At 48.7% G+C, this 9,835-nt stretch overlaps 5 protein-coding genes across 5 annotated transcripts; 4 read left to right on the top strand and 1 right to left on the bottom strand.

Annotated features, from left to right (window-relative positions):
* Nucleotides 1-200: 200 nt before the first annotated feature.
* On the top strand, nucleotides 201-2,291 carry An07g02590 (uncharacterized protein; the record flags this gene model as incomplete). Its single annotated transcript, XM_059748296.1, has 8 exons — nucleotides 201-210; nucleotides 470-580; nucleotides 627-733; nucleotides 1,447-1,545; nucleotides 1,655-1,756; nucleotides 1,908-1,955; nucleotides 2,127-2,165; nucleotides 2,214-2,291. The coding sequence occupies 8 exons, from the start codon at nucleotides 201-203 to the stop codon at nucleotides 2,289-2,291; spliced, it is 594 nt and encodes a 197-aa protein (XP_059600884.1).
* A 1,054-nt stretch (nucleotides 2,292-3,345) lies between these two features.
* An07g02580 (hypothetical protein) lies at nucleotides 3,346-3,929 on the top strand (the record flags this gene model as incomplete). The annotated part of the gene is made up of 2 exons (XM_059748295.1): nucleotides 3,346-3,668; nucleotides 3,854-3,929. 2 exons carry the CDS (start codon nucleotides 3,346-3,348, stop codon nucleotides 3,927-3,929), a joined length of 399 nt encoding a protein of 132 aa, XP_059600883.1.
* Nucleotides 3,930-4,173: 244 nt separating this feature from the next.
* An07g02570 (uncharacterized protein) lies at nucleotides 4,174-6,109 on the bottom strand (the record flags this gene model as incomplete). The annotated part of the gene is made up of 5 exons (XM_059748294.1): nucleotides 4,174-4,379; nucleotides 4,490-4,591; nucleotides 4,651-4,949; nucleotides 5,008-5,129; nucleotides 5,189-6,109. The coding sequence occupies 5 exons, from the start codon at nucleotides 6,107-6,109 to the stop codon at nucleotides 4,174-4,176; spliced, it is 1,650 nt and encodes a 549-aa protein (XP_059600882.1).
* A 953-nt stretch (nucleotides 6,110-7,062) lies between these two features.
* On the top strand, nucleotides 7,063-8,440 carry An07g02560 (uncharacterized protein; the record flags this gene model as incomplete). The annotated part of the gene is made up of 3 exons (XM_001391303.3): nucleotides 7,063-8,258; nucleotides 8,311-8,389; nucleotides 8,423-8,440. The coding sequence occupies 3 exons, from the start codon at nucleotides 7,063-7,065 to the stop codon at nucleotides 8,438-8,440; spliced, it is 1,293 nt and encodes a 430-aa protein (XP_001391340.3).
* Nucleotides 8,441-8,795: 355 nt separating this feature from the next.
* Nucleotides 8,796-9,589, top strand: An07g02550 (uncharacterized protein; the record flags this gene model as incomplete). Its single annotated transcript, XM_059748291.1, has 4 exons — nucleotides 8,796-8,912; nucleotides 8,966-9,030; nucleotides 9,201-9,410; nucleotides 9,493-9,589. 4 exons carry the CDS (start codon nucleotides 8,796-8,798, stop codon nucleotides 9,587-9,589), a joined length of 489 nt encoding a protein of 162 aa, XP_059600881.1.
* Between the last annotated feature and the right edge of the window lie 246 nt (nucleotides 9,590-9,835).

Below are 9,835 nucleotides of genomic sequence, written 5' to 3'. Positions count from 1 at the left end.
TGAAGCCTACATAGACTCATCTGGTTGCCTGAATAACCGAGTTGAGGAGCACCTAGACATGGCTACGCGACTCTGGTAAGGGACTGTCAAAGGCAAACTCCCGAAGATTCCACTACCGGCAAATTTGACGAGATGGAGCTGAGACGCATTCCCGAAAGCTTGCGGCTTTTGATACGCCCATCGACCTAGGTTATCTTCTAATGCTCGAAGGTATTATTATATTTTTCTTCCATACGTACAAGTATTCAGTGTACTGTGTAATTATATTAACATGCGCAGTCTTGAGATGACAGAAACCATTAGAATCTCTTAAACATCCTTCAATCCCATGGAAAGGCATACATGCGGACCGGAACGGGAGGTTCTTCGACCGGATACAATAATTGGGAAGGGTGGCTTATTGATGTGGAAGGCGATGCCTGAACATAAGAACGCTTTGATGCAATTTATGGGGTCAACACTTATACAGATCGCGATGTGGCACTAGTCGAGTGGTTGAGACAGTACGTGCAACAAGGCGTGAGGAGGCCCCAACGGGACCACGCTGATACATTATCCTACTCCACGACCGTACTGAAAAGTACTGAGAGAGCTAAAGATAAATCCTAGACCATGAGGGGATTCAGGAAGCTTAGGCTACGGAATATCTGATCGGTTGAGGAACTACAGGGATGGCCTCATGGAGCAGGGGCATTCCGCGGCCAACGGTCGTCAGCAACCTGGAGTTCCCCTAGTGTATGATACAATAATCTTATCAATATCGTAAATCAAGGGAGCGGTGGCAGAACGAAGCTAATATGATGTAGCATCTCTAGTTATTCAAGCACAATGAAGTACTTCTTGCGATGATACAAAGTGGAAAGCATGACCTGAATGTCAGGAAGCATCATATCAGTGAGAATCTTAAGACGTTGAATGGAAAGAAGAGCATCACCTAGATCAATGTAGTATTCCTTTTGCAGTTCTAACCCACCCGCCTGTATGGCGTTCCACCTTCAAGACTGCCTGAAGATCACGGACACTTGGAGTGAAGCTGGACCGTAGATCGGGATAGAAGGTAATAAGCCAGCACGAATACTCTAGTAGACGTCGATGCAGGTCTTAATACGCAATCTTATATGCGCGAAAATCCAATCAAGCGTGTTGGCTGTTAATCGTGACCTGATCCAGCAAATTCTCTGTGAACTAGGTCTTGTGCGGATGTGTGTAGGATAGTACTAATAGCTCACTGTGAGAAGTAGGCACTTATTGGCCGATAATTCGGATACGAATGCTTTATCTAACACTTGGAACTCAGGTTAGCGCGCTGACGCCCGGGACTCTAGTGCAACGATTCAAAATGTGGAAAGACTGACCGAGAAAGAATGGAAGCAATTGCATCTCAAACATCTTTACCATGATTATGCGGTTTCAGTAACCATTCTTCTCCTGGTTTTTGTACTCTAGCCTCGCTACTGTTCCGTTGTAAAGACTCTGGCTGGCTGGGTGCTTGATGTGGATGCTAGTGGGCCGAAAACTGACTCGGAAGCTGTTTATTACGTGGAGGTGCTTCATGCCGGCTGAGGTATATAGTTCATTTGGTTGCTTGTAGGCGACAAAAAGGTGTTCTTGACATGATCCTATTCTGCATCATTGTATCGGAGTAGGCTGGCAGGGGGACAGTGATTGCATGTGGAGGGAGTTAGGGGATGTTGGTCAGTTTCTGATTCTGGTAGCTGGAATCGCTCGTAGTAACATAAGAGATTCGGATGATGAAGTAGTACTATAATAGAACAAGAAGTCAGAAATTGGGTCCATGATAGATATGGTTCTTCGGATAGTCAACAAATTCCGGTTAAAGTGCGCGCATCTGAATGGAAGACTCCAATTTATCAACTCTAGATATATCAGGCAATTGTCCTTCGAAGGATAAACCAGGAGTTAATGAAGATAGCGAGAGTTCAGACAAAGAGGATGTGTGTAGGAGAAGATGTCTGAGAGAACAAGGAACTCGAAGACAGTGTCCATGGAAGACTGGCCAACTAAAATCCGAGACATAGTGCCATGTCACGACCGCCACCAATACTATGGAGAGCCTATTGGGCTACAGATGTATTGCGTAGAAAGGAATACTTTTTCTGGTGCAGACTTCGTCCCTCAATGATGATCCTGTAAAGGAGCCCCCGGTATGTGGCCTAATTGATGTACACCGGTACTAGATCATTTTCCTACAGCGAGTCCATACCGGCGAAGGATATTTGAAAGTGAATGCCACAAAAGGCAGGGTGTCAGGTGATTTGTCTACAGTATGAGGGCCGCGTCTTCTTGTTTTTGAATTTTTCGTCTCAGCTACCATCTCCATCATCGCCATCTCCACCACGACCATGCCTGGTAAGTACCACCTCAGAAGATCCCACATCATTCCATAATTTATCAAAACATACTTACTGTTTCCCTCTAACCAGCGAAGTGAGTAACCTCCCAAATTCTCATAACTCCCAGTCTTCTCGCTTACACCCGTCAACAACGATATTCAGTCGGATATACAGCACCTCTCACTATCAACACAATATAACATTCATCACCTCAGTATAATATACTTGACCCTGATACCAACTGAGGTTCATTAAAGGAGCAGCAACAACCGACCGGGCCGTGGTCCGCCGCAATAGTTAGTACGTGATACTATGTCTTTCATGATGATAGTGGCTAATGATAACTCACGTGGAGCCTGGAGGAGGCCTCTAGCTTCTCTCTTCTCTAGCTTCTCCCTTCTCTCCCTCCAGTATCTCTCCTTCTCCTCGAGCTCAAGAGAGTGACGTATCAGATCATCTTCCGCGCAAAAGAAACTGCTCCATCAGCTTACGCCGCCTCTTCTCCTTGGCGGCGAAGGGAGACGCTGGAGAAGACACTGGAGGCCACTGAGGCGCACCTCCGCCACATCCGGGAGGAGATTGAGGAGTTTTGGGGGGATTAAGGTGAAGAGGCGGCGGGGTGCTGCGGAACGACCCATCAACTCCTTTACATGGCAGGCTCACCGTACTTTTACTTTCCGCTCATTTCCTCCATCACCCTGAAACCTACCCAGCGGGATACCGGCTTGCACAAAAGCAACCACCAAGTCAGTCAAGAAACAATCTTTCTTACGAAAAAGACAGCCTCATAAGAAGTCATTCGATGAGAGACTTCACACATTGTCCTTTGATGATTCTGAAGACATAGGCTAATATCTGAGTCAATAGCATACCAACCGCCGCGCCCCTCGAGGGGGCTATTGGAGAACATGGAGAGAGTCACGGGCAAGTCAATGATACTATAAGCAGACATACATTCCTAACCATATGCCAAAGACCCCCGCCACCCACCATGAGCCTGCCTCTGCACCTCCTGCTCCTGCTCCTGCGCCTCCTGCTCGTCCCGCTCACCACCGCACTCCCGCGGGAGCTCACGCCCGCGCAACGCCTTCGGAAGAAAGAGCTATGCGAGGAACTGGCCATGCGGCAAGAGGCTGAAAAGTTGAAGAGAAAAATCCTCCACGAAAAGGAGGATTTGTGGGCCGCCAGAGAGGAGTGGCACAGGGAGCAGATTAAGGCTCTGGAAGAAGCCAAGGAGGAAGACATGGTGGCAGCTAGAAAAGACCGCGATGAAGAAAGTGCCGCTGTCCAGAAAGTTGTGAAAGAGTTGAAATCGTTGGTTTAACCAACGATCGATTCAATTCAATACAATCCAATTCAATTCATATTCTTATACCTGATCGAGCCATCTGGTTATACAGCCCTGCAAAGCATGAGTATGCTAGAAGCATGTGCTTCGGGGTCTGTGAGCTCTCCCCGCAGCTGTATCAGTTACTCTCCTGCGCCTTGATTCTATATAGAAAGTGCGCTAGACCGATCCTGTGCGTGCGTATTTGTATGATTATGAATGTGTACGCCTTGGGAAGACTTCCGTAGAGTCCTACTGTTTCTTTACTGGGAGCCTGGACCAGGCGCCTGGTAGGTGCAGCCGTACGGCCAGTCTTCCACTGTTTAGCCCACCTCTCCTGGAACTTGCTGCGAACGGGTCCTCTTGGCAGCGGATGCGAGCCGGATTATCTGTTGTAACCAACGATCGCCCCGGCCTGTTTTCTTTTCTTTTTCTTTTTCTTTTTCTTTTTTTATTACTGCTTTTCCTAATATATTTTATTTCAAAGAAAGACTAATCTGTCTGGAAGTTCTGAGACCGTTTCCTAAAACTAATGTAGATGCCCTCGACGTAGCTAGAAAAATGTTCCTTCATATTCTTATCGAGTAATGTGCCGTCATCGTCCAATGGCAGTTGCAAGTCAAATGCCATTATTATACGGGCAACAGTTGTTCTCATGTTAATGAGTGCTAGTGGCTTGCCGATGCAGGCGTAGGGGCCTTGATATAAGTCAGTACTGTGGAATGACGCGCAGTTTGGTAGCAGAGCAGAGTGTCGTTAGTCAGGTTGGCGGAATGTTTTGCATAATTAGTGATAAAAGCTTACTCACCGACTGAAAAAGGAGCATACGCAGATTTATGCTTCATCGCGTCAGGATATTTGTACCACCTCTCAGGGAGGAGTTGATGTGCATTTTCGTAGAAGAGATCGGCTACAAAGGTGAGCGTTTGCTTCAAGTTGTTTTACTGAAGGCATATGCAGTACACCTACATCTTCCGATAACCCATTGCGGGCAGGAGACCGTCATGTCTCCTGGTATGTAGGTGTCCCCGATAGTGATGCCTTCCGGTGGTGTCTTTCTGGGGATAATGCTTCCAATTGGTGGATGTAAGCGGAGCACCTCGTTGATGAACCCATTTAGATGTCTTAGACCTGCGATTTTCTCGTGCATATACTCTCCGCTAGGCTCGACAGCACATAGGCTAAGCTCTTCGCGGATTATATTCACGTGTACTGGGTGTTTGGCCAGCTCGTAAATAACGGTGATTAGGGCTGCCGCGGTAGTGTCACTGTTATTTCACATGTGAGCCTATCTTGTTATGAGAATAAGTTCGAAGCGTTGCATACCTCCCTGCTGCAATTATCAATTCAACATCTCCAAGCAACTGATAGTATTCTTTTGTTGTAGGGTCTCGTCCTCGCAAGTCCTCGAGCAGCGACGAGCTGATGTCGGGTATCTCGGGCTTTTCCTGAGACTCTGTAAGCAGTTTGCCCGAGCATAAAGTATTAGAAGCAATTAAAGACCTACCCCCATCCTCGCCTTCAGACGCCGATGACTAAATTCCTCATATCTCAACGCATCCTCGTTCATCCCTGGTAGGGAGCCTAGCAGCCGAAGGACCCATATAGGCACTGAATATTCTAACGGCTTCAGCATGTCGTTCAAAATCTGGATTGCCCAGTGATTGGCACTGGCATCTAGCATGCCAAATGTTCTACCGAAAGCCAAGTCGCCCATCACATCGTAACTGTACCATGTGAGATAATTGCTGATGTTGATAGCTTCATCATCACCGGCTGACGTTAGAAGATCGATCAGTTTTTGTCGATAGACTTGGATGCGTTTCTCGTACGCTCGGAGTGATTTATCGCTGAACCCTAGACTCCATACTCTCCGTCGTTGGTCATGAGCTTCCTTTTCCCGATGTGCATGTAGTGATTGCACTGGTGCACCGAGATCATAGAAGGGCGCTTTAGTGCACGCACATTTAAATCCATAGATGATATTGACGGCGTCCGGGTGGATTATAGATAGATCTGACGGCCCTATGCGTACAAATGGTCCGTAATACTTATGCAAATCTTCGAGAACCTGGTAAAGGGGACGGCGAAGAAGCTTTGCTGGTAGCCAGAATCCAAACAGGCGTGCACCAAGGGGGCCGGGAAATCGTCTGAGCGGATGAAGCAACGCTCTGTAGATGATGAGACTGCAGTATAGGCCCAGCAGATGTGTTGAGATAAGGCTCAGGGATGCGGTGCTTGCTCGAGTAAGAGAGATATTCTGCGCATAATGGAGGATTGCAGCAACAAGTATTCCCAAGCTACCATATGCGTAGAGATATCGGATTGGATGGAGGTGGTGCTCGCCAGAGCGGAAGTAGACGCTATGAGCCAGCACGCCTAGAGCAAAAGCTCCGGCTTTCAGCTGTAGCCCATTTTCCAAATTCATGCCACAGGAATCTGAACAAATCTTGTGAAGGAGGGGAAGAACTTTTAGTGATAGTAGGGGAAGCTAAAGAGCGAAATGTATTCTAACAAGGCTGTGCAAGAGTGGTGTTGTATCGGTGCTGGCTAAGTGTTCCTGATAAATTCAGGTAGTACAAGTATCGCCAATAATAGGTGTCGACTTGCCCATATATTTGGGGGTATTTGCCCCAACAGCTGCATGAGATAGAGAAACATAAGCAGGTCATGATTGGGGGCCTGGGTCTGGGAGTGATACCCCTATTCGCAGTTGCACTATCGCTTCTCGCAGTCGCAGACGCTGGTCCTACCGTGAATTAAACAGACCGGTACCCATCCTTGACATTGATTGAGCTAGTTACCAGGCTTGCGGCATGCAGCAGGTGGAGAATCTCCAATGAGCCGATATTTAAGGTTGTACGCTGTTCCTGGCAGGCTTACGTCTGTCAATCCTTCATGCATTGTTGTGGATCCATTTTTGCACCCCAGTCCGGTCATCATAGTTCCCTTTCCAAAATAAATAATAGAAAACATATCTAGTTGGCGCCTGCTAAAGAGTATCTTCATGGCCTATAGAGGTCTCTTCAAGCACCTGTTATCTTTTGGGCTACGACCTACTCTAACCAAAAATCGCTCATGGCTGGAATAGGTTGTGGACATCGGGCTGTAGCACCGGAGTTCGGAGAATTTAGTTACTGCAGTGTAATATTTAAAAGGTCTATCGGTAAATATCTTCGTGGTTACACAGGTGTTGGCGTTATGCGTGCCATCTCGTGCTTTGTTTAAATGCCTATATGCCTGCAGGACACTCTTCAACCTCCTTCGGAGAGAGACTGGTGGTGTGTTGATATTGAAATATCAACCTCCTGGACCAGAAAATCTGTGAACATCATCTAACCCGAGAGACGCCTGTGACCAAAGACGGTTTCATCTTCTCTGATGGATAAAGCCACATTTCATTCGGAAAAGGTGGAGGCATCACCACTTGACGATTCACCTAAACATCAGAAGGCAAGCGTTGGATCCGACGCCCAGTCGACCCACAAGCCATGGGATATAATTGTCAAGTACCCAACCTCAACTAATGCCGCTGAATCGTCCTGGTGGCGGGACATTGGCCCGCTCCTTGGCCGACTTTTGCAAGTAACCGGCTACTCTGTGCCTATGCAATTCGAGTATCTAATCTTCGCGCGGAATCACATTGATCCCGCCCTGGGACCGTACCCGCAGCGCTGGCCAAGCGTCATGACCTATACCGACCTACCGATTGAGATGAGCGTGAATTTCCAGGATCATCATGCATCGACTGTGCGTGTGGGCATCGAGCCGATCAGTGAGTTCGCGGGAACATTCAGCGATCGATTTAACCAGACTGCTACGGAGCGGTTAGTTGGCCGGCTGTCTACGTTGGGAGGGCTGGATCGCAGGCTGTACCATCATTTCGCTAGGGATTTTGGGATCACTGAAATGGAAACAATGAAGGCGAAGCAAGGGGATTTTAAGAGGGACTCGGTACAGTCAACGTATAATATAGGGTTCACCTTTGAAAGAATGGGGGCAGCTAGTGTGGACACAAAGGGGTATGTGTTTCTCAGGTTGAAGGAGAGGGCATCTGGCGTGCCTATGCAACAGTTACTACGTGAATCATTGAACCAGCTGGATGTGACAGCAGAGAGAAGAGACAGAAAAGCAGTTCAAAAGGTGATCGAGTACATGGAAGAAGGAGGGGGATTCAATGAGTACACATACCTGGCTTGGGACTTTGTCGACTCGGCCAAGTCCCGAATCAAGGTTTATGGGGTACTCGGGGATTTGAGGACGGAAAAGGTCACGGAAGTATGGACCATGGGTGGAAGGCTGAAGGATCCGGCTACGGTGCAGGGCCTGGAGTTGGTCCGACGGCTATGGGACCTGCTGAACGGCAATAGTCAGCAAGGCCAACAGCCTTCTAAAGCGCCCATACTGATGTGGAACTATGAGATCCGACCGGGCCGCGATGAGCCCATCCCGAAGCTGTACCTCCCTCTTCTTGGGCGGAACGACATGTTCGTGGCCAAGACGCTGGCGCGCTTCTTTGACTCCCTCGGTTGGGCGGACGAGGCTCGGAGCTATGTGGCTAACGTGCAGTATCTGTTGTGAGTTCTGACCTTCCTTGATCCCCATTATTCCGACTGACGTTGAGGATAGTCCGGATGAAGACCTTGAACAGTCAGCCCGGCTTCACTCGTGGGTGTCGCTAGCGTATACCAGCCAGGCGGGGGTCTATGTGAGTGTGTACTACCACTCTAGCCTGGCCTAGAATGAAGGCTTGGGATAATCACCATCATTATTGCACAAGTGTTGACTATGAACTGAACTATTGCATAAAAAAAGTCGTACGTGCGTAAGTGACCAGATGGCCGACATCTAGGCGTTCTGTGCGACCATCGCACCGGTGAGTCAAAGCAGGGTTATTTTCAAAACAAACCCCAGAGAGGGATATAGGCTACTTCCCAAGTAAGACGGTGGCCAATTTCTTTTCCACTCAGCGGGGATTGGTTACCATTCAGCGATTGTGTGGCACCAGCTGACCAGGGCCGAAATGGGGACTGGCTCACCCCATGGCACCCCCGCGGAGCTGAGAAGCGACAGATAGGTAATAAGAAAGGGAAAGGAATGGTAATTCAACCAACATGGGAGGGGCGCTCGGGCAAAATCCGCGCGCAAAAGGATTCTTGGGATGGAACGAACTGGGTCTCGTGTCCGGGCCGAAAACCGTTGATTCGTTGGGAGAGAAACCTGGCGAGCAAGTTGGTGGCTGACGGGATGCCAGTGGGAGATTAAAAGTTTAGTCTGGGACTAGATGGGAACTAAGGGTAAGGATAGCTCGGGGTTTTACCCCGCGATGGAGCCACGCACGGCCGGGGGGTGAGGGCTTCTCTCTCACCCTGGTGCGCTCGCTTACCCCGGCGGCCATTGGCGGTCTGGAATTCATTTAGAGTTGATAGGACCCTGTGCGGCCATTAAATTGCGGCGCAAAAAAACAAAAGCAAGAGATGGAACAGAAAACACCATCGAGAGTTTCTCATGGACGGAAGCCCAGATCAGGGGAGAAAAACAAGAAGAGGGAGAAAAGAGACAAGCCGTGACAAGGCGGGCTTGGCTGGTGGAGTTGAAAATGGAGAGCCTCTTGGCAGTAAATCTGGGGAAATCTTGGCGGGGGAAAATACACACAACAAAGAAGGAATGGAACCAGTGTTTTCAGATCACTCGATGACATCAGATGAGCAATTGGCATGGCGAACGATGTGTCAAGAAATAAAATAAAGTGCTCATACAATCTAAACAACCTCAACAACAAAGGAACAACAAGCAGTGCTGGTGGAGGAGGCCCAAGCAGTGCGTGATGATGGCGTCCGGCCTGACTAAGGAAATCCCCCGGTCACTCACTATTTGCCCAGAAACTTTGGTTGAGGGGCGGCGTTAAGCTTTCCAACCTCTCTCGTTGCTTTCTGTTCCTTTCTAGCTTTCCAAAGCTTCTCCAGATGACTTGACGGTACCCATCTGTTCCGGAAGATGCATCTTCCTCCTGCTCGTCATGGGAGGGATCGGCACCTGTCCGGCCATGCTCACCGTCGTCGGCTTTGTGCTCCTATTTCACGGGCTTCGTCCTTCTGCCCGATAATCGGGGCATATAAGCCTGTCCCCCGCCAGCTGGTGGCTTGTCCGTTTC

This window comes from Aspergillus niger, assembly GCF_000002855.4.
Source record: "Aspergillus niger supercontig An07".
Taxonomy (NCBI): Eukaryota; Fungi; Ascomycota; class Eurotiomycetes; order Eurotiales; family Aspergillaceae; genus Aspergillus; species Aspergillus niger.
Note: the sequence above shows the minus strand (reverse complement) of the source record. Positions and strands in the feature narration are given on the sequence as shown.